General features: G+C 41.1%; 1 protein-coding gene across 3 annotated transcripts in view; it reads right to left on the minus strand.

The window, feature by feature from the left end:
* Nucleotides 1–13,137: 13,137 nt before the first annotated feature.
* The window catches only part of USP6NL (USP6 N-terminal like), a 115,672-nt gene continuing 104,682 nt past the window's right edge, over nt 13,138–24,127 (minus strand). For all 3 annotated transcript variants that reach the window (XM_063153719.1, XM_063153717.1, XM_063153718.1), the window contains one exon: nt 13,138–16,665. In XM_063153719.1, coding sequence (XP_063009789.1) covers nt 15,221–16,665 — 1,445 coding nt within the window. In that variant the 3' untranslated portion in view covers nt 13,138–15,220. The remainder of the gene's footprint in view (nt 16,666–24,127) is intronic.

The raw sequence follows: 24,127 nt of genomic DNA on the forward strand, positions 1-24,127 counted from the left end.
ATTTATGGGGAAGAAATGGAGAGAGAAAATGTGCTGAAATAACTTGCCTGTAGCAATATGCTGAGAGATCCGGTGCCAGGGCTGGGAATTAGAGCTCAATTGATTTCTGGTATCCAGCCCCTTGCATAATTCACTAGGTCACAGTGACAAGATTTAAATATGGGACTAATTGAATGTTCATATAGGAATTGCTGCTCTTTGGTCTGGCTTGATGCAAAGTTGGACAGGGAGAAGGATACAGAGGAGAAACTGAAGTCTCTGGAGGAAAATCTGGGAAGGGGGGAATAGCTGGAAGAGAAAGCTGCTCTGTCCTCCTCCTGTTATCTCAGTGGCAGGTTAATTCTGCATGACAATTTAAATGTCAAACGTAGTCGATCCATTTCACCAGGGAAAAATCCCATCTCCTGAAATCCCTGCTGGCAGAGCAGGAGCAGAGAGCACCTGGGCCCCTGTGGGCTCCTCTGGAGGAGAGAGCTGAGCTCCCCAAGAACCATAAAACTGCCTCCAGGAGCAGGAACAGCTCCTGAGGGAAGTGACCACAGACCCAGGGGTCTTGCTGAAGTCACCCTTGAGCTGCTGTGAATAATCATAAGCAGAAACATGAGATGACAGAAAATATAAACATTTGGGTGAATGTCTTCAAAGGAAAATCCTCTCAAAGCTCTGAAAAAACCCCAGATGGGTCAGGGCAATCACAGCTTCTCCCTTCCCTGGGCTGTCCATCACATCTGCTGCAAGATTCTTCCTTCTGCTTGTTGGGCAGGTGGTTTGGATGCTGCATGTCCTCCAGCTTTCCTCTGGCTCCTGATGGAGCACTGAGTGGTTGTGCTTGCTGGGAAGATGTTTACACAATGTGGCTCCCAGCACAGCTCCAGGTTTGCTGTGTGCCTCAGCACACACACTACAAACACTCCTGCTCCTCCCCATGGGAAGCCAGAAGAGTCTTTTTCCTGTCTTTTTCCTCCTCCTCCATCGTTCTGCTGGCACAGGAGAGGACTCACATTGCTGCCCTGTGTGGCTTGTCCCCAGGGATGGATCCTGAAGAAAGTGCCCAGGTGGCTTCCCCTACCTTGGCAGTATTCAAGCATATTCTTCCCAGGACTTTCTCCTGCAGGACAGCAAATTCCAGGAGCTTGGGGTAGTAGGATGAAGCTTTAAAATTTTTTGTAACCTCCAAAGCAGCCAATTCTTCCTCACTCACACGGTATTCCTTCAACCTCCCATTAATTCATACAGGACATCCCTGGGATACTGGGAGTACTCCAGGTGTGTTTCCCACTGTTAGACCTACAGCAACACTTGCTTTTCTTCTTGTGCCACAAATGCCACAGATTCTCCATCTGCTCAAGCCTTCAGGAGCTCTGGGAATGGTGCTATCAGCTGCTCCCAGAGGAGTGCCACAGAGAGCAGGTGATGTGTGTGCAGAGGTCAGTCAGCCCACACAGTCTGTTCCCCAGGGATGGGTGCTATCAGTTCCTAAAGGTTTTGTATCCCAGAAGCTAAATCATCACCCAGCCTTCTGTAAAGAGCACCCAAACAAGTTCTGTTCCCCCCAAAAAACCCCTTTGTTTGGACTGCCCCATGGAAATATTTACTTTTCAGAGTTCATTTAGGAGCAGGAGCAAACCACAGCTGTTCCCATCGGCAAAGGTGAAGCCTGCTCAGCTGCAGGTTTAAAACCTATTTCAATTCTGCAATCTCCATTGAGAAGGTTTGATTGAGCTTGGTAATATTTAAGGTTAGTGTTAAAAATTAAAATCCTCCATTCATGTGTCTGTGCCCATGTCCTCTGCCCCCTCCCTCGCCCAAAAAAGCAAATCCAGAGCCTTCAGTAACTCTGAACAAAAGAAATTTTTAAAGTTCATATAAAAAAAAAAGAGAAAAGTATCTGGTTTGCTTTTTCTGGTTGTCTTTTGGGCTTTTGTTTTAATTCATCCAGTGAAATATATTCAACAGAATTATTTCAGAAAAACTTCTGACCAAAATCGCCCAACCTCTTTAAAATGCATCACCCAGTGCCAGCATGAGAGAGAGATGTTCTGAAAGAAAGGGAATGCTCTGTGTCCTTTTTATATGCCACCACCTGGGGTGCCTTCCCAGTCCACAGACAAGCTGTACTGATTCCTGTGCTGGAAGCTCTGGACACCCTGGTGGAACAGCCAGTTCTTGCAGATCCCTCAAGCTCAGACAGTTTCTGCGGGTGGGATCTGTTTATGGAAACCTAAATCCCTTGGCTGGGCTCTGAAATTACTTAGAGCAGCTAAGAAGGCACTGACCAAAATCATTACAAATGTTGCTCATCTTCACAGGGTCATTTGGAGATGAGCAGATACAACTCACCTTTGACTGTCACCAAAGCAATATTAATAATTATGAAAAATAGCTTGGGCTTTGCACGACATCACAAATCTAGAGCACCACGTCTGGAATTGGCCTTTCCTCAGTGACAAATTCTAAACAACAAACATTCATAACACAAGTCCATGAAGTATTGGCTGTAAAGGATAATAAATCCTCTGGCAATATGAGGAGGGTAACAAAATCTTCCTGGCACAAGCTTTGTTAACACTGTCTGTGCATTCCAATGGCAAGTGCAGCTGGATTCCCAGCTCTGGAGAAGGGTGTAAATAATTATTATGCAAAATTTTATGCAAAACATTCCTTCCAGATAAATGCTAGCTGAGCCATACACCTGCCTACTGTCTTTAAAATATTTACACCTGGAATAGGTAAAGAAATAGATATTTTTTTCCTTATATTTCATCTGTAGTATCTCTATATATCTCTACCAGCCAGAAAAGACACCAAGTGCACAGGAAATGTATTTAAAGCTGTTTCCCTCTCAAAATCATTACCAGGTTTTAATTCAGCTCCTCATGGGCAAGTGCCCACCCTATGGCTCAGTCCTCCAAGATATTCTGACCCAGACTCTGAGGTCTTTGAATACTCAGGGTTATGATCAGTAAAACACTGACATCTGAGCACACAACCACATGTGGTGAGACAACAGAGTGAACTATTCTACAAAAATCACTGTATAACGTAGGGAAAGGAAAGCTAATCTGTCAGGAACAAGCAGTGCTGGACATGGCCTGTGGCTACCTAACAAAATAGAGTTTCTGGGGAAAAAATAAAGCTCTTTCACCTGACAGCAAAAAAAAAAAAACCAAACCAAGCAGACATGTAAAAAGTTGTGATCTGCAAAAAATACATATAGTTAAAGTACAACTACTTCAAAAAAAAAAAAAAAAGGAAAAAAAAGATTGAAAAGCAGAGCAGGAAATGGCAAAGAGTTTCATTCGGGTTGAAAATACAGACAAGTAATAATGGAGAGTACAAAATTCAATGAAAACTTTATAAACTTCAAGAATTCAGCATAATAAAGAAGGCAACTTGAAACAAAGAAATCCCAAGTGTCAGGTACAGCTTTATTGTTGGACATTAATGTTAAAATTGTAAACACTGATATCAAAAGGCGACTTCATGTAATTGCATTAGTGGGAGACAGGAATTGGTGGGGTTTTTACCAGCAGATTTCCCCAGAGAAGAACTCTTGGCTAAATATAATTTAATATTTTATCAATGTTCTAGATGCTCATGTAAAAATTTCTGTAGATGACAAACAGATAAGATAGCAGACAAGCAGATGACAAACAGATAAGAAATTAGTTTTACAAAAGAAGCTGGGTTTGTGGGTGGGGGTTTTTTTGTTGTTGTTTTGACTTTGGGGTTTGGGTTTTTTTGAAGGATCACAATACAGGCAAATTGATTCAAACATAACTAAACACAAAGAAATCCTTCTGGGAATCAGGAAGATTTCAACAAAGAACTGGAAATCAAAGCATTATGAATTCTTGTCTGCCACAGTGGTCTTGATTCAACTGATCTTTGCTTGGGAAGAAAAGCTTTGTTTCATGGGTGCTTCATATTAACACACTTACTGAGCCAAAGTATTTGCATATGGCATTAAAAAATAATAAAAAACCTGTAAAGACCTGTGATATGTAACACAGTCACCAGTCGAATAGCAGCAGTTAAATTCTCAATAGTTTGCAGAGACAAGACAGCAAATGCTCTTTGGAAGTCAGTGCTTTTGTAAATCCACTATCTACTCTGGAAATTTATTTTTCTAGACAATATTTAGGCTCCTCAGCTCTAAGTTTTAAGATGAGTCAGCTAGAAGCAGAGAACAGGAAGATGTCTAAGTTCCCTTGATTTGTTCCCATTTTTATGGCCAAATAATAGATGTATTCTTGAAAGTTTCTGCAACTCATAAAACCCACATCAAATATTGCTAAAACAGCCCAAACTCACAGGCAAGGCAGGTCAATGATTTCTCTCTAAATACAATGGGCACTCACAGCCTGATCCTGCCTGTCTAGGGACGAGTGATGACCTGAGCCGACAACCAAAGTCACAAACACAGATTGTACCTCTATGACAACTGTCCTTGACTAGGTTTAATTACCTATTAAATAAATCATTGCAGTCTCACAGGACAGACACTTGTTCAGCCTTTGTGCTCAGAGATGTTGCTGAGTGGCTTTTTATTATTGTTATTATTGTTATTTCTCTGAAAGAAGCCCAAGAGAAGTTGTCTCACTCTCATAAAGAGGTCTGGGTCCTCCATCTCTCACAAGCCTTTGTGGCATCTTTGTCCTTGATTTCAACATTCTTTGTATCTGACACCTCTGAACAAAAGATGTGAAGAACTTTCATAGATATTATAAGTTTCTTGAGGTTTGTTAGAATTAATAAAATACATTTCCCTCCTGCTACATCTTTGCATTGTGCTGCCACTTCAAACACAGAGCCCACTTAGCTTCTTCTGGAAGACTTCAGATGTCAAGGCTATGAGGGTCCTCTTGGAGCAGTTACAATAAAAATCTCATTTCAAACACAAGCTTTTAAACAACATCTTTACAGAAAAGACTCCCATTAAAATAACAAAAAAAAGTTTTTCAATGTGAATTAATAAATGTATTCCAGAGCAACAGGTTCATCTGTACTGAAGAGAGGAAAATGTTTGGTATCCTACAGAGAAACTCAGAGAGAACCAACTTCAGTACTTCTGAGAAGAGATAAAAGCACCATCCCACATCTGCGTATGAAAAAAAGAAAAATCCAAATACTGAGTGAAATTAAAGATTAAAGAAACGTAATTTAAAAGAAAAATGGAAATCAGACACAGGAAGAGCTGTTTGTACAGTGCCAACCCTGCACTGCACTGTATGAAATGTATCAATAACAGTTATGAAGATCTGCCCAAAATTTTTAATCTCAGGCACCAAACATGCAAAGACTGATGGAGTTTTCACTTTGCTTATGGAAAATTCTCTCACACAGAAATATCCCAGCTCTGCTGAGCTCAGTGGGCTCGTGCACTTTTTTATTTATTTACAGTCTTGGAGGACTGATCTGCCATGGAATTTTTCCCCTTGAGGACAGGAGGGACTCTCCAGCTGCCAACAAGAAGCAGGAAAGGCTGGGCAGGACCAGGCAGGACCCATCCAAATCTGCCCCAGCCTTTGCTGTGGTTCTGTGCCAGGAGAGGGGCAGGGAGTGAACGTCCCATGGGGACAACTCTCTGTGGATGAGAGGGGCAGCTCAGAGCTTGCAATAATCCCCAAAAACATGTTTGGGTTGACTTAAGGGTTGGAAGAAAAGATCTGCATAGGACAAAGGCAGAAAAGAGAAGATCTGCACTTAATGGACAAGGGCAGAGAGCGCTTAAATATTTAAGAATGTTCTTCATAGCTTTGAATTCTAATAATTCTAATAAAGATAATTAAGTATTCTAGCTGACATTCTAATAAAGCTTTTTGAATTCAAAGAGCCATTTTCATTTTCTTTTGTTAGCTCTCTGCAGTGAGATGTTCAGGTATACCCACCTCAAAGCACCACCAGCATCCTCTAGGTCTGTTCAGCTCCTAGCTGGGAGAGAAAGGAAGCAGGCAGTGACTGAAAAACAATGTCCTGAACCACAAAATTAGTCCAAAAGGTCAGACTAGGCTTATCACAAGTGATAGGAAGTATTTGAGAAATTCTGTTCGGCAAAACAAAGTGCAGCTACAAAGACACCTCAGGAATTAAATGTTGCAGAGCAGGGGAGGCACTTTACATCTTGTTAGGCTGACAAGCATTTATTATTTTTTCACAGCAAAGGCAAAAAAGCAAAGAGGGAATTTCTCCCTAAGCATCCCCATCATTAACACAGGAGTTAAAAATAAAAGGGCTGCAGGTTTTTCGTATAAACAACACTATCAACAAAGTGTCAGACAGAAATGTAGGCTGGGGAGGTTTTATAAAGTAGCTCAGATGTGCTAATGGTAAAACTGATCATCTGTTAGATGCCAAGGATATAAAGACAGTTCTTACTTCCTTCCTCAGTGACATGGACATTGACTCCTCTTCGTACATGAAGAATGGTGGGTACTAAGTCACTTGAAAGGTGGGACACAACCCTTTGGCCTGCTTCAATAACTTAAAATAATTAAAATAGTTAAATGTTCTCTTACAGGAACACCATCATGGAAAGTGCTCCTTCAGCACTGTCTGAGCACTGTTTGCTCTTACAGCTGGAAACAATTCCAACCCCACAGCAATTCACTCCTACTGTACTGCTTAAAGAGAAAAGAGAGAACTTCAGACAGCTCACCTTCCTTTTCTGAAGATAAACCCCTTAAAAATTACTTATAAACCCCCAGTGGCCTCCACAGGTCATGCTCGTAGATGGAAACACAGTCCTTGGTTTAGCTCCCAGGGCATCTACTGAGGTGGCCAACGTGTCAGCCAAGACTGAGCTGAGCCCTTCCAGCAAACATCCAGTGCACACAAGGATGAACCCTCCTGCCCCCAGTGCTCAGGGGATACACCCAAGGTGTCTTTGAAAAAGGCAAATCCACTGTAACTACCTTGTTAGCAGCTGGCAGGTCTTTTCAAAGGTAGGCTAACTCTCCATCTTTGGATGGGTGGTTCAGTAATTTTCCTTTATTAATCCAAACCAAGGATAATTAGCAGTCATGGAAGTTTTCCTTCCCTCCTACAAGCCCCATTAGTCCAGCTGGAAAGGAAACTTGAGATCTCAGCTTAGGGTCATTTTAATATCAGAACATGATTCACTTCTAAAAGGGGTGGTAGACAGGGGAGTCTGGCCTTCCAGTTAATAAGAAAGTAATTATCAGGGTTGCACAGAACATTATTCTGGAACTCAAAGGCCTCTGTAAGAAACCACTTAAATGAACAGGGAAAAACATCACCTGACCAACCCTATTGAGTGCAACATGAAGGTTATAATAAAAGTGATCTGCTTATGTGCCCAAAATCACACGTTCTGAAAGCATTTCAAAGCCTTTCAGACATAACATTTACAATGATAGATGTGTGCCCAGCGTGACACCCCACCCAGCCCTGAAATCATGGGGTTTTATAATGGCATTTAAAGAGCAAAACTATTTTGTTCCTTTCTGAAGTTCGGCTACCAGAACTTTTCTCTGTGGGGAGCAGACAGAGCTGCACAATTTCCAGCAGGTCAAGTCCACAGATGCTTAATTCCAGAATTCATGATTTTCTCCCTCTCCTTTAGTATTTGGCAAAATTTGGACAGAGCGGGGAAGACCAGGAGATGTGGAAACTGAATATATGCTAAAGCTTTGGCTCAAAATAAATAAACCCCACAACCAGCACCCAGGAGGAGCCAGGAATCCTTAGAGCACACAAGGGGATAATTTCTTTCCCTGTCAGACTTGGTGTGGCCAACAGAAACTGAGCTCACCAGGAAGGCAATGGGAGCAGGCAGGATGGACACTGCCCACCTGGATGCACAACTGCATGGCAAAAGGCACACAGAGGTAAGTGCTGCACTTTTACACATTCCACAGCAAAATCACAATGTATAGCCTCAAAAACGTTGGGGTACAGCTCTGTATGACTTCAGCAGCTGCAAATTGCTTTCTGTAGCTGTGGGAATACTCATTCCATGGCAAGGAGAGACCATTCCTTCTTTATTCACTATATGTGATGAAATATTTACAGAGAATTCTGTGCTCAGCCATCCAGCAAAGGCTGGCTTGCTCCTTTGTGCTGACCAGCATCAAATTGTCAAATCATGGACACAACCTCCCACAAAAGCCAGATATCACTGGGGAAAAGAGCTCAGCAAAGCCACTGATCATCCCAGCCCTTCCAATTAACAGGGTAACAAATAAGCACCTCCATCACTTAGGATGATACAGGTGCTGTTCACAGCACAACCACCAGACAGACCTTTCTAAAGTGGCTTTTACACTCATAATTTCTGATTTATCATCTCCAAATAATGCACTTTGTCCCTTTTTCAGTGTTTTCTCCAAGGCAAAGTGACAGCACTGCAAATTGAAGACAGACTTTGAGAAAGATTGGAGAATGCAATGAATTGACACCAAGCATGAAGCTCATGACAGGCTGACACAAGAATTGAAAGAAAATTCATCCACTGGAGAAGGAAACAGGTGGACATCCCTACTGGAATTGAAAAAACTCAGATGGAAAAAAACCTGACACAATAAAACCTGGGGAACAAAAAAGGGAGAGCACTCTGAAGGGTTTCAGGAGCTCCAGACACAGTCTGAACAAATGACATCAAAGAAATATCTTTCAACACAGTCACTTTCCTTGGAGATTGAAAGGGTGATTGGGTGAGCTGTCTCTAAGGAACACTGAGACCAAGAGGACTGTTCTAAAACCACTTTAATATAAACATGATACCCAGTTGGTTCTAGGTTACCTTCATGGGGCTTGTGTCCAGGAATTTGATACTGCTGAGTCCCAGAATGGACCAACTCCTCCTCGTCTGAGAGCACGGGTTCTCCATGATGTGTTTCACTGCTGACCTTGAGGGCCGTGTGCAGTTTTGGGCACCACAATGTGAGATATTAAACTATTAGACAGTGTCCAAAGGAGAGTAATAAGAATGGTGAAAGGTCTGGAGGCCACATGAGGAGCAGCTGAGGGCCCTTGGTCTGTTCAGCCTGGAGGAAACTGAGCAGAGACCACATTGCAGTTACAGCCTCCTTGTGAGGGGAAGAGGAGGGGGAGGCACTGATCTCTGCCCTGTGGTGACAGTGGCAGGGAATGAATGTCCTGAAGTTGTGTCAGGGGAGGTTTAGGTTGGTTACTAGAACAGGTTTTTCACCCATAGGGTGGTTGGACACTGCACCAGGCTCCCCAGGGCAGTGGTCACAGCACTGAGCCTGGCAGAGTTCAAGTGCTTGGACAATGCTCTCAGGCACAGGGTGTGACTGTGACTCTTGGGGTGTCCTGTGCAGGGCCAGGAGCTGGACTTGATAATCCTTGTGGTTTCCTTCCCTGTGAAATTTCAGAGGAACAAAACCCCAATGTTTCCAGAAACAAGCTTTACAAGCTCTACCACCACAGCACTGACCTCTACTCCCACGGGTTAGGGCAGTTAAGCATCACCATGTTTAAGCATCACCAGCCCTTCTGCTCCAAAGCTGTTTTACTATAAACCACACATTGCTGCTGGGTTCAAGGGGAGCCTTGCACCAGCAAAGCTTTTCCACTTACCTGTACTGCAGAACTCCAGTTTTCATGCTGAGTGCTAAGGTGCCTGAAAATACCATCCAACCCACCTGATGGCAGCACTGGAGATCTACCATCAACCACTAAGATCAATTTACTGCCTATGGAGTCATTCCCAGATCTGAGCTCTCTTTGGGGAAATATGGGAACAGGGAAGTTTAAAAAGAGGCACAGATTAGACAAAGTGATCTAACAGACCTTCTGTCATTGGAGAAACCCAAGTCCTAAGGGACAATACCACAAGTTATTCTAAAAGATACTCCTGAATTTACAAATACAAAAATTGAGTGGATGGTTTGAACCAAAAGCCAACTTCAGTTCTCCTAATTAAAGAGAGGAGCTCAGGCACCTCAGTTCCCAGCCCAGGCCTCAATTCTTTACCTCATTTCCAGCAGAAAAATTTGACAAAAGAAATGCCGAGAATTCCCAGGAAACAGGTTATTTACTTAACCAAATCAAACATATTGGACTGGCAGGGCAGCTGTAGCTCCAAGCTGGCATGTGTCTGTGGCAGGACACAGCATTTTGCAAAAAGTTCTTCCTTGGCCTGTGTCTAATATGGTTTTTGGTGCTTGACCCCAAGCAGAACCATCCTTAGACTTTGGATTCCATAGACTTTTTAAAAAGTCTCCACTTTACAGTGTCCTTCACCAACTGCCAAATTAAATTGCTTTCTGTCAGGAATTACCCTTCTTGGAGGATTTCTGACCAACTACAAAACTGAGAATATAATTTTTGTTCCCTTAATTTACACATAATCCAGAAAAGAAAAGCTGAAGAGGCAAACAATAACCTCTGATATACAGCAGAACTAGCAGCAAAAGGCATCACAAAGCCTCTGAAAAACATGTTGGCACATTACTAGAGAAAGACGGAAGAATCACATCACACACAGCTCACCTTGACAAGGCTGACAATAAAATCAGTAAAACAAACAAACAAAAAAAGGAAGGAAGAAAAGTCAGAACAAGATAGCTTTGTTTTCTCATCACTCATTCTAAAAGTTCCATTGATTTTCTACTAACATATTAACTCCAAAAGCACAAAGAAAAGCAGTTGGTGTGAGCAGAGGGAATCAAATCACTCAGGAGAGGCACCTACGTGTTCCCTGCTGCAGGAAGGAGCTCTCTTGGCACGAAGAACCCAGAAAATGGTGTCTTTCCCAGGATTTGGCAACCATTTAAAGGCTATTCCAAAATGACTGCAATTATATTTCCAATTTCAGTTGTTGGCCTAGTCATCTCCTCATTGCAACTCTGCCACTAAAAGCATTTGGATTGTCTTAATATTGCCCAAAAGAAAAGAGAAACTGCAGCAAATTATGCAGCAGCTTCATGCCATCTGAAGCTCCTCTAAAGAGGATCTCTAAGCAAGCATCTGAATGATACTTGGTTAAGTAGCTGTTAAACTGTAACTATGCTACATTTGCAGAACTTTACAAAAATGCAGTATTTAAAGGACTACAAAAAAAAGATTATATTTTCCTCTCACTGAAGTATGGAAAGTAGAATGTTCTCTGCTGGAAGTGAAACGGTGGGCGTTTGATGGCATATTTTAAATAGTATTCTTCTTTGTGCATGCAGTGTAATGCCACCCAAGGGGGAGATTAAAAAAAAAGTCTGCAATTTGCAAGTCCATTTCAAAGTCATATTGAGGATGATGTGAAATTCAGGATAGGATTCTTGAGAAGATTCTCCCTGGAAAATGTCTGTGTACCTCAGGGAAGCTTCAGATTTGCTTCCCCAGACTGGAAGGCTGTTCTGTCTTTTGACATTTCAATGTTGTTTACTGTTTGCATCTAATTTTGGAATTATTCTGTTTATTATAATGTTGTATCTTTGACTAGCAATAAGGTACTTCTGTTCTGCATCCTCCATGATTTCTAAAACTCTCTGGCTTTTTGCCTTGGAAGTTTACTGATAGTGGGGGTAGAACAGTTACTTTTACAACAAGGGATTCCTGCTGCTGACAGGTGCTACAGAGGAAACTGGCATTTACACACCTTGGCCATGAGAAAAACAGGATTGTCCACTCCAGTCTGGTAATTTTGAAACAATTGCAAACAATATCATGCTTTAAGGCTTTAGGCAGTGATCAGCAGGTGTAGGAGGGAATACTCTCCTTAACAGACTTCTGGCTAAACAGGTTTTCTCTTTCCTCTGTGTTGTATTCCCTAAAGCATTACAGACTGGGCACAGCTGGATCTGGAGAAAAGGAAAGAATTTTCCTGAGGTCAGATTCTCTTCCTTAGCTGCCCAAGCAAGTGAATGTTTAGATTCAGATTCATCACCAAATCTGATGCCAGAATCCTCCCTGGAAGAAGGAGCAGGGATGGCTTCTGTCTTCACTTGGAGCGCACAACATAACTTGGTTATCCAGGTAAGCAAGCACCTGGATCTTGCCATCACATCCCACCCACCAAAAGGGTTAAGTACCAGTGATACCATCCTTCCTTTCTTCCCTGGCCACAACAATTTGTACTGCACAAGACCAAATGCTTCAGTACCACACTGAAGTCATTAGATCTAAACTAGCACAGCACTCAAATGAAAGGAAAAGCAACCACAGCATACACTCAAGGCCCTTTCTTTTCCCTTTAAATCCTAATTAGTTTAATTTCACTAAATGTTTGCCATACAGAAGTTAGACATGTCTCCTTACTTAGTCCTCTGTGTTGCTCTGTGTTAATTCTCCAAATCCCTATGCTGAATTTGTCTCACACAAGGAAAGCCATGACAACTAACTTGGACAAGAAACTTACAGTTTATCCAGCTCAAAGCAGAGATCTTGGAAAATTATTAAACCATAGAAGAAAAAAAAGGTCTCAAATATTTTATGCTGGTACTTACCTCTCCACTGTTTTCAGATCAAAGAAAACAGTGACAGCAAAGCTCTTGTGAGGTATCTAATCCAAGACACTGAGCTGAGCCCCTCCACCAGCAAGGCACTGGCACAGCTGTGTCGCCCTCCCCTCTGCAGCACCAAGTGGGTTTTGCTGCTGGTATGAATGAGACTCAAATCTGCCTGTGCCCTGAGTCTGGTTTGTCCAGTTAAATGAAAATAAAAATGTGTTTTGCACGACAATCAGATGACACAAGGCTGGGTTGCTTTTCTTTTAAAAAAACAACTCAATAGCATCCTCCAAACATGTGAGAGACAGAAGCCACAGTCAAACTATTATTTTGCACTTTGATCAATGCAACTTTGCAAATTCCTTATGCCAACAATTCTCTTTTAAACTGGTATTGGGTGAGATTATTAGAACAAAACCAGAAAACAATGATCACAGTTTATGCTCCTAGTTTTTGCAAATGACAGGCTAAGGTTTAGCCTGTGTAATAAACTATAATCAATAATCTTGCCACTTCTGCAATAATGCAAAAGCACTATATAGATTTTATCCACATTGCTTAGTCTAAAAATAAACATGTACAAATTAAATAGGCTACATCATATATATATACATGACTCATTTATGAAAAGCAATTATTTGTGCTGAGAATAGCTAAAGTCCAGTTTGGAGCTAACCAAATAATTAAGAAGAAAGACAAAACAACATAAGCTTAATTATTATTATTTTAACATGTTAAAAATACAGTCACATCAAAATAGGATACACAGTTATAAAACTGTTGCAGATGAAATAAGAAAATAGTGTGTATATATTTTATATATAAAAATCTACAGTATTTACTAATGCTGATACATATTTTTGAGCCTCAAGTTGTTTGCACAAATAAATTGTACAGCTTTGTTATGAATTACAGAACCATCATTAAACACTGAGATTATTACACTTAGCCACAATATTATATACATACATTTCTAAGCTGTTGTAAGCAATCAGAACTAAAGTAAGCCCAAGTCATATTTTCTTCACAATTTTAGTTTAGGATTTCAGTGTAGTGCTTGGCTACAGTTACTTCGCTGCAGTTTGCAATTTTTAAAATATAAAATTGCCCAGTTATTAAAAATTACATCAGACACGTTATATACAAAAAAAAAGTTCTGAAACATACTAAGTAAATGTTACTTCCATTTGAAAAAATTGTTTTACTTCTGTACCTTAAAACTTACAGAGCCAACCTGCAGCAATAATAGGCACTAAAGCTCATTCTTTAAAGGAAAAAAAAAAATAATATCCATTTCTATGTTTTCAGTTAACAAACCTTACAAAACAAGAAGGAACAGGACAACCTTCCCAACTGGTGTTGACAGCAATGTTTAGTACTTCAGTATTAGAGCAATCTCTCTGTTCAGCACTCCAGGGAGCTCTCCAGGTGAGCCCCTCCTCTGCCTCAGCTCCTGGGGAGAGGTCAGAGCATCCTGCAGCTCCATCCTCCATGTGCCACTCCATCCACCTGCTTCTAGTTCCACCCCAATTCACAGTCAAAACAGAAAGGAGAACACAAAGGGGAAAAGGCTGCAAAGACTAATCAGGATTACTTACATCAGCAGGAGTTTAAGGTTCCTGTTAGCAACAGTCAGGGTCATTTTCGTGTAGAACACCGTGCAGTGTGAGCCTGACAGCACACGCCCCACCTCAGACAGGAAACCACAATTTGGGGGGGAAAGGGCAAAACACAACAAAATCCACTCAGCAAGGGATACTGCATACTCACACAGCTCAGGGAATGTCAAGCTTGGAGCAAAGCTCAAACTCCTGCGTGCACTTCACAGAGGTGTCAACGAGCTGTGCAATCCTCTGATACCTGTGGGATTTGGCCCTGCAACCAGTTTGAGTCTGACAGCACAGCGTGGCAAAAAGTGAAGGGTGCAGCACCATTTCTGTATCTGGAATTAGGCTCACTGTGCTCCAGTCTTCTGCATATAGAACAACATTCTGAAGGTAGATTTGGGTGAGAAGGTACAAATTCTCCATTTTTGATGCACTTCAAAAACTCCTATACACTGCCCTGAATTTAAGCACCATTTCTTAGCCAGATTAGAGAGACATTTTTGCCTGCTCCTTCCTGCTGAGGAAAATGACAAACAGTAGTCAAAGGAGAGGAAATTAACTCTCACATATGATTAAATTAATAATCCCAAAGCATCTCTCCTGCCCAGAACAGATACTGGGATGCTGAGGCAGCTGTATAAAAATGACAGAAATTCCCATTCAAAATGAATGGCTTCTCAAATAAATTACAAAGAAAAATTAATATGAAATAAAAGTACTTCACAAGCTTTGCCCAAATTTAAATGCATTTAAATTTAAACTCTTTAGCTCTTTTCCACGAGTTTGTGTACTGTAAGTGCACACTCACACAGGCACACACGCACACATCTGTACAGTGCATTAACAATGTCAGTCAAAACTTTTCAGTGTGTTACAGGTTTTAGGCAGAAGGATTGTAACACAAGTTATTTAAAATGTAAGGAGCGACGACAGCATGAACCACGTGATGGATATGAGCTTATTGCTATGTCTATGTGCATTAGATCACTTCCAGTAGCTTCCATGCAAGTCCAAGAACTCCACCAGCTTTCAAGCAAAGTCTGAAACATCTCTGAAAAAGTGTCGTTATTTTAGAACTCACACGAACCATCCACATTTCAGAGAACTGAGGAGGACTACTACTAACACAGTACTGTTCAACTGGTTTTGGTTCTTGCCACTTTACTAAGCACAGCCAGATTCTCAGAGAAGCACAGACTCATGCACAGACAATCCATCAGTTCTGCTCCGATAGTGCTGGGCTTGAGCTGACGCGCTGCCATATTGGTACTGTGGGGAGCCATTCTCTTCCAAGGCTGGGGAAGTCCTGAATCTCACTGGACTATCCACAGAAACAGCAGGAAGACTGTGCTCATGTAGAGGTGTTTGCTGAAAATGCTGGTATTTCTGGAAATGATCCAGGTGGCCTTTGTTCAGCTCTTGGCCCCAGGGCTGCCTGTAGGGCTCGTGTCTGTAGGCGTAGGCGGCGTCCGGCCACTTCCTCTCCTCTGGTAAATAATCTGCTGGGGGGATGATGAACTTGACACCTGGGGAGGACCTCGAGTTGCTGGTGTAGGCATCAACAGGAGCGACTTCTGTCTGGGCAGGGGCTGCTGGAAGAGCATTTTGGCGACTGGCAGGATAGGAGTTCATCTGCGGTTTATTTGGGGAATAATCTACCGGCATGAAAGGAGCGTACGGCCGCCCAGAGGGGCTGGGCCGATTCCCGTGGGGATGCAGAGGTGCAGAGCTTGCATGGCCTATACTGGAAACATGCTTTGGAGAATTCCCATAGTAAGTAGGGGGATTACTATAACCTGGCAGTGGCTGCTTTACATTCAGTCCATGAGATGGACCATCAGACTGAGATGCATATTTTGGAGATCTGGGTTGTGAAGTGAAGGTGTAATTATTGGGTATTTTTAATGGAGCTGGTGCTTTTTCCATTTGCTTTCTTGGACTATTAGAAAATGCTACATGCCTAGGACTTTGTGGATGAGCTCTCTCAAGCATCTCTTCAACAACATTCTCATTCTCAGTTTCATCCTCTGAAACATTGTCATACTGAGATGCATTAGACCCTCGCTTACCTTCATCAGCATCCAAAACCCTCACCTTTTGCTTTACATTCAAAGGCTGCATTTCTCCAGGACTTGGTGGTGGGCCCAAACCAGAATGGTTTACTGGCCTCCCTTTCACCTCTGCAGTGAGTTTCATTGTCTTTTCCATTATTTTGACATCAGATGGTTTATTCCACTTAGGTACAAATTCCCTTCTTGTGTTGGAAGTAGCATTAGAATTCTGATTAGCAGCTGCATTATTGTATAGACTTGAGTTGTCTTGCTCTGCTGGCTGAGGCTTTTTTCTGGTATCCACCTCATTCTTAGGCAAACTGTTTTGTGTTTCTGCTGGTCGAATCTTTTGCAGTTTTAAGGAAGGTTTCTTTTCCACAGAATTAATTCTTTTTCGGTTATTTGGTGAACTTTCTGATTCTTCTTCTGTGGATGGTCTTCTCTCTGTCCTTTGTCTTGCTGCTTGTGTCCCAGTACTGTTCTGTCCATTAAGCATTGGAGTGGAGTTAAGCACAGAAGGCAGAGGTCCTGATGGAATCTGCCCCAGTGGCTTCTTTGGAAATTCATCTTCTTTACCTAAAACAAGAACAGGAATAACGTAAATTCACATTTGTACAGAAGCCTTCTTTGATCTGTTTGTCATGCAAGACAAATAGCTGGAAATTAACTGGGCTTCTCCCTGGGTCACCATTCTGCTGAACACCTCAAAGGTTTTTCTGTACACTGACATCAAACACAGATTTTCTTCAGCCTCTAATCCCAACCAGTTATTCCTTCCTACAGCTGATGCAATCTCACCAAGCTTTTGCTCTATCATGACACTGCTGAAAAAAACCCCATTTTCCTAGATGGCATGTTGGTTACAGTACCTATTCTGTATGGAACCCTCCTCACATTGTTACATTAAGCAAACTACTTTATCCACTTTAAAAATCCTTCCCAATATCACTCTCCCATTGGATTGTTTTCCATTCATTCATCCTCTAATGTTCACCTCTAGCAAGCCACACCACCAGCTCCTCCCTCACATGCACAAAGTTCCCAGATTACATCTTTGAACTCTCTCTCATTTCAGTTTTTGGGTGGAGCTCCTCATTAACACAATTAAGATTTTGTTCCCCTTAAACCCTTTCCTGCCTGGAAATTTCATCCTCAGTATGAAAAACCTCCAGTAAAACGCTCTATACACAGAATCTTTTTTCCAGTTCAGCTTTTTACCAGTACAGAACAACTGAAGCAGCTGACACCAATCCTGGCTACGTCATGGTGTCAATTGAGTGTTCCATGGGCGGGTTTTGCAGGACACAAGGACATCATTTACAGAATAAGGACACGAATGGAAAGTTCTCCCAGACTGGAGCTCAACGCATTGCAACAGCCAGTGGTAAACATCAACAGTGTGGGGACCCAGAGCAACCCACAGTGACATACAGAAACAATGAAGAAGTGTTTCATGGCTGCTCACAGAACAATTCACATCAAATTTTCTACTGCAATCCTTCTCCTTAGCAGTCAACGCCCTCCATAAGCACAGCTGAAGTATTTTATCATATCTACTTGCATATAACTTATTTAATTGTGTAATCCATTACTTTCCCATTATAAGAAGAAAAGGTCATGCACTTCTCATTAAATGTATTAATCCAGATTTAATTCATTTCATGTTCAGCATTTAAAAAAAAAACACAAAAGATTTAAAGTCAGCATTACCAAACAAGTCCTATTCACTGTGTATCTATTTATAAACAGAAGCTTTGTTGTAAGGAGGAAAAAAGAAATGGCTACCCTAGCTTAAATGCTATGCAAAATAAATTATATAAAATGGCTGTTGGTAAAATAATTTTGCCCAATCCCTGCTTTTTCCTAAGGCAAGGACTGTACAGTCTCTTCCCATCAGAGATCAGAGAGTAAGCACCTCACTTTCTAGCTATTTGTAATTTCTTTTTGTTTGTCTATAAGGGTTCACAGGAGTGAATAACACAAGTGTCTCTCCCTGACAAGGGCTGTAGTCACAAGTGAGCTATGTTCATTTACACAGGCATGAGCAGGAGCTCAGTCTTTGGTGAGTGGCTCCTGATACAGACACACTGAGGAAAGCCAGCAGCCAAGGTGACTGCTATTTGTTATAACAGTGAACAAACTACCAGCAGGGATCAGTGGCTGTATAAACAAAAGGAAAACTGAGTTTGAGCCAGCCAGGAGGACAGCAGAGAAGAACACAATGGTGCCATCACAACAAGATAACTAAATAAATCACTTAATAGAAACAGCTTAGCTTTGCCAAACAATTAAGTAGTGTATTCTTGATTTTTCTTTGTAAGGGCCAAAAGTCATATGGAAACCTAAAACCTACCCTTTGCTTCAGAAATAACTTCAGAAACCTCACTTCACATACAGCAAACAGTGGGGCCAGGCCTCGGCACTAGGCTCCAGTGAGTGGCTCTTGGAATTCCAAGTCTGATGTTTGGGCTCTTTCCATATGGGCCCCCACTATTCCCAAATAAAATCTGGAACAGGGCTCTCAGACCTGCACCCCCCAGCAAGGGAGTGTTCCTCCACTGGAGGAACAGATGAGAGACAAAGGAAGGAGTTGCATGGATGCTGTAAAAGTGGTGATTTAACAGCTCTGCAATACACTGGCTGCTGCAACAGCCTCTCCAAAATTGTCCTTCAGTCTTTATGAATAGGAGTTCACTTTCTGAACTTGCTTCTGGTTTGGCAAGAGGCATTTGTATCATTTACATCTGCATCTTCAAATACACCATTAAGCAAAGCTGAAGATCTTGTCTCCTAAATAAAAGTGAATTTTGCACATAATAAATATTCCCGCTACTTAAACCATAGATTGCAGTGCTTTCAGTCTTACTAATCTTGAATGTGAAAATAGCATGAAGTCTGCATTAAGAAACAATACTTTGGTACATACAAAATACACACTAAAACTCTGCTATCTAAATCATACAGAACTAATCTTTATGGGCTGCTAATCCATTTACAGCCACCAGGAGATCCAAAGTAGTTATGGAACAGCACAAGAAAATGGTTCTGCAGCATTGCTAAATTATTTAATTTCTGTCCTTGTACAGAAAACATGTTTTAGAAAAAGTGTTTACTTTCTTCCACACTTTAAGTTAAAATATTCTAGTCACATATATAAAAACCTGAAGACCAGTTCCTCTGGTAGCTGCAATGCTTCCTTCATTTGCCCACAGTCATCAAAAACATGAACTGATTTATTTTCTCACAACTTTTACTCTAAGAAATGTCTACAGAGCAATAGGAGATCCTTAAATATACCAGGTTGCACTATAAAGGTGGGGTTTGTGTGAGGTTTTGGTTTTTAATTTCACACACTTAAGGTTTCCTAATTACCATTAAGCTCTAATAAACCCAAGTGAGAATACTGCAGACATTTTTATTGAATTCTATCAAGGCTGCTTTGTGTCACCTTTCCTTTTCATTTCAGGGTAAAGGAACACACTACAGCCAGGCACATGTGGGCTGCATGGTCTGGATGATGTGTCCTGTAACATGAATCACAGCTGCAACATGACTATCAGAGAAATCTTGCCATGTCTGTAGTGAAATTGTTAGAATTCAGCATTAATTCACATCCTGAGTAACAAGGAAAATGTTGCAAGAGAATAATTCACCTAGAAGAAAACCTCTGCATTTTAACAGCACAATCCTGTGTTTATAGGCTGCTAACACCAAAGCTCAGTGCTGTCAGGGAAAACAAAATACAGAACAATGGAAAAAGGCTCAGTGGGGAAAAGAAGAAATACAGGTTAAACCTCAGCCACAGGACTTGCACAAAACTTGGTTTGACTTGACCTTGGATGCCAACAAGGGGCACTGGTTGCTCAGCCACCCACACCTGCCTGTGGAAACAAGCAAGGCCACGTTGCTGCAGGCACCAAACCAAGGCTACCAGAACAGAGCTTGCTCTGGTTCAGGGGTTCTCCAGCACTGACCACCTCCAGCCATAAACAGCACTGAGAGGAAAGGAATTGTGTAAGGATCTATGATGCTGCAGCAAAAAGGCATCTTGCAAACCAATCACCTTCTAAAGGAAATTTTTTGAAACTGCAGAATGGCTGCTTAATTCTGATTGAAGTGTACAGATCATACATAAATACCTATACACACACAGAGTTGCCACTTCCAGTGGAAACAATGAAAAAAACAAACAAAAAACCAAAAACCCAAAACCAACCAACCAAACAAACAAACAAATAAAAACCAACAAAAAAACCCCAAAAACACCAACAAAAAACCCCAAACTCCTTAAGTTCCAAAAAAGTTCACAAAATAAACAAGTAGAGGATAACCAAATTACCACCATGCACATGACTGCAATGGGACACTCCTCAAATGCACAAAGAGCATGCCAACTGTGTTTGGGAATGCTTTAAGCAGTCCACTATGAGCAATAACAGCAAGAAACCCATGATGCTGCATGCTAGCAAGAAAGAAAGAAAATAGATCATAAAAGCAAAAAGCTGAGGATAAGAAACCATAATGCAAAAGCAAACAAAAGAAACCAAGGCACAACAAACATCTCTACCTGAAGAGGTACACAAACAGCTTACCAGACAAGCATGCAGAAGCACCAATTCCTTCAAGCCCCATTGCTTTTATCTAACATTTTCCCACTCCAAATCTGCCTAAAGCCTCAGACACAGCTCTCAACCATCTCCTGTAGTACTTCAACCACACTCACTGTTCAAACTCCTCAGATTTGAGCAGGAAGAAATTTTAGTTGGATGTTTTAAAGGAAATTCAATTGAGTATCTGTTTGTGTTGCTGATCCAAGATCTGAGTTAATTCACTGTCTGGACATATCTGTCTGACTGAGAAATGGAGAAACTGCCCAATTCTGTAAGAAGTACTTTTGGGACAAGTGCTTTTCTGTACAATCTGTGATGTTTACATACAAGAATTGAAAGCATTTTAAAACCAGAAGTTAAGACAAAGCTGTCTAGTTCAGCTGTGACTGTACAATAATCAAAATGTCCCTTTGTCCTCTGAAGCAAGCAGGGCAATGAGATTTTTCCCAAGCTGCCAGTATTCCTGTGAGATAGGGATGTCTCTACTTTCATCCTTCTTCCTTCCTTCAACAGAGTAGATTTCTAGACAGTTTAGTCACTGTCTTTTCCCAAAAACAAGCACTGTAATAGCTTGTATCAGTTTACAGAGCAGCAACTATAGATTTTCTATTTTTCCTTTAAAAGAAAGGTAGTGATTTAGTTGGCTTCTGTGCAATATAGCATAAAATAAACAAACAACAAAGGAAACATGGTGAAAAATGGGTGAGGAAGGAGAGCAATGGAAGTAGAGGGAGACAACTTAAGCAAAACAAGAACAATCAGGTGCTTGCTTGCTGTTGGCAAGCATATTCCCTGACAGGAAAAGGAGCAAAGCAAATACAAGCAGATCTGACTGTTCCCCAAAAGATAAGAAAGATATTAAAGAAAGTTTGCCTCTCTTTACTTCCCCTGCTCAAACAAGCTTTGGCCACCACCCAGTGGAAGTGGATCTGCACTACAAGACTTTCAGAGATAATTGCTCCAGGAGGCACTAACAGCCTCGTGCAGCAGACATATAATTGGAGTAAAGTGCTTTAAGTGCTCTCTCTGGTGAATAACAGTCTAGGCCTTAATTTCAGCACCAGAATACATGCACTTTGACTGCTCTAACACAATTTTCAAGGATAGTAATGGTCATAAAAAAACACCTCTTAAAATGACAACTTGAAATTTTGTGTTTATTTTTGACCAGTGACATCCCATCTTCAGTTTACAAGACCAAAGGAATTTTAAAGAAACTTGAGTGCCTGCACTAGAAGCTGTAGCTGCTGTCTGAAAGTCAACCTCTGCTCCTCCTTCCTTTATATGCCATCATTGGCAAAGGAGTTGCTAAATGAAATAATGCTGGACAACTTGAAGGGAGAACTAAAAGCACTGTGTGCCTCTCTTGCAGCTGTGTCACTTTTATGGTACTGACAGGAAGGAAAAGTTATTTTATAAACATCTGCATTCAGATAAACAACAGAAATCTTAACAGGTTTGGTTATTAGCCAGAAGATACAGGTGATCAGCTGCACATCTGTAAGGTGCCAGTGCAAAAAAGAAATTTCTAAAATTAACCACTGCTTCACATTCCTAATTCCACATTTCTTCCAGAAAATTTACTTCCTTGAAAAGTCAGTTTTAAACAGCAATGTGAGCAATGGCCAACACAACTATTTGGATCATGTGTTTAAAGATCGTGCAAGTTTTAAACAGTAAAGATTTTTAAATGATGCAAAGCCAAAGTCTAAATCTAAGGATATATACTAACTGTATTAGTATAACTCCACATATTATTTTAGTTCATAGTATTGTAAAGCAGCTGCATCACACAAAAAAACAAAGCAGAAAAAAATAGTTTAGTTTATAAAAGCATGGAGTGCATTGTGTGAAATAGCTACTTGTGTATTCCTGAAGTACAAGAGAAAAATCCAAAATTCCTCTGAAACAAAACACAACCAGAAGAAAGACACCATCAGAAACAGGAAAGTTAAGCTGATTTACATATTTCTATTGCTTTGGCTGCCAGAAGGCTCATTAACAGGAGAGAACACAATTATTTAATAGATTACTGAGGCAGTATGCATTTCTGCACTATCACTGATGACTGTGTGAAATAGATCATTGAATAAAAGATATTGATAATAAATTTAATAACTTCAAAGATAATTATCAGATAAACATTTTTAAATTTATGGCAAATGCAAGATTCAAACTTTGCTAGTTTTCCCCAAATACAGAAAAGATTGGGAAAACTAAAAGAACAGCAGTTTAAAGCTGGTTTTAATCACAAGGACACAGGCAGATTCCAAATTTGCCAATATTGCTTTAAAATTAAGCTACAAGATCTTTGTCTTTGATTTAATGCCTTCAGCAGCTGCAAAGTCTGGAAACTTTCAGTGATAAAAAACCAACCCAGGAGCTCCCTGCCCACCCTTTTCAGGACCCTTATCTCACACAGGTGAGAAACTGTCTCAAGAAGAGACCTGAGGGGCTTCACACCCTGAAAATGGGCCTGGCTGTCTTGTTTACAAAACACTGGATTAATAAACTATTTTCAGCAACATATTTTTAATATGGAACTTTCACTGGTAAGCACTTCTGTTTATTAAAGTCAGACACTATAAAAATCTATCCATATATAAATATTGTTTATTGAGCATTGCATTATTCATGTAGTCCTACAGGAAAAAATTACAGCAAAGCTAGAAATTCTATCCATATCTTGTGAGCATTTATAGAATTTAGCTGCTGTTTTAAATAACAGACAAGGAAAGAATTTGCATCAAGGAATTTTGGGAATCAGTGGTGTATACCAAGAAAATTCTTCACATTATGGTCTTAATATCACCCTTGAATTAAGGAAGAGATGGTTGAATTTACATTGGATCTGACTCCAGGAGAATATGTAAAGTCACACAGATTTAGATGAGAGTGTTCTTCAAGAACCAGCCATGGTGTGGACATCCTTGACCATGTTCCAGGCAATCCACAAAATACCAAATGCCTTTTCTTCTTTTTGAGGCTGTGTCAGAGACCCTCAAGGACAGTTTTCATGGACAGCTGTGACAGCCTCCCTTCTCCAAGGTCTCAAACCCACAGCTCCCCAGCCAGAGGTGTGCTTAGCACACAGCCCCGTCTCCAGAGCCATGGGAATAGAGGGGTGCTCACCTTGGGGTGCAGGAACAGCATCAGAGTTCCAAACCACCCTCTGCAGGTTGGAGTTGTTATGGGCTACCCTGCACTGGTCAGCACAAAACTAGAAACCAGCACAGAAAGGAAGAAAAATCCTTGGCCTTCTTTATGCAAAACAGCCATGGTAAAAACAGTGCCAATCACTGACACCCAAAATTAGCAAGATCTCCTCAACACCCATCTCTTCTGGCTGAGCAATTTAAGGGCTTTGTCAGAGAGAAAATATTAAACAAGTCCCTTCCTTCTGTGCTCTGAAGGGAACAAGGAGCTCC

This window comes from Melospiza melodia, chromosome 4 (genome assembly GCF_035770615.1).
Source record: "Melospiza melodia melodia isolate bMelMel2 chromosome 4, bMelMel2.pri, whole genome shotgun sequence".
Lineage (NCBI taxonomy): Eukaryota > Metazoa > Chordata > Aves > Passeriformes > Passerellidae > Melospiza > Melospiza melodia.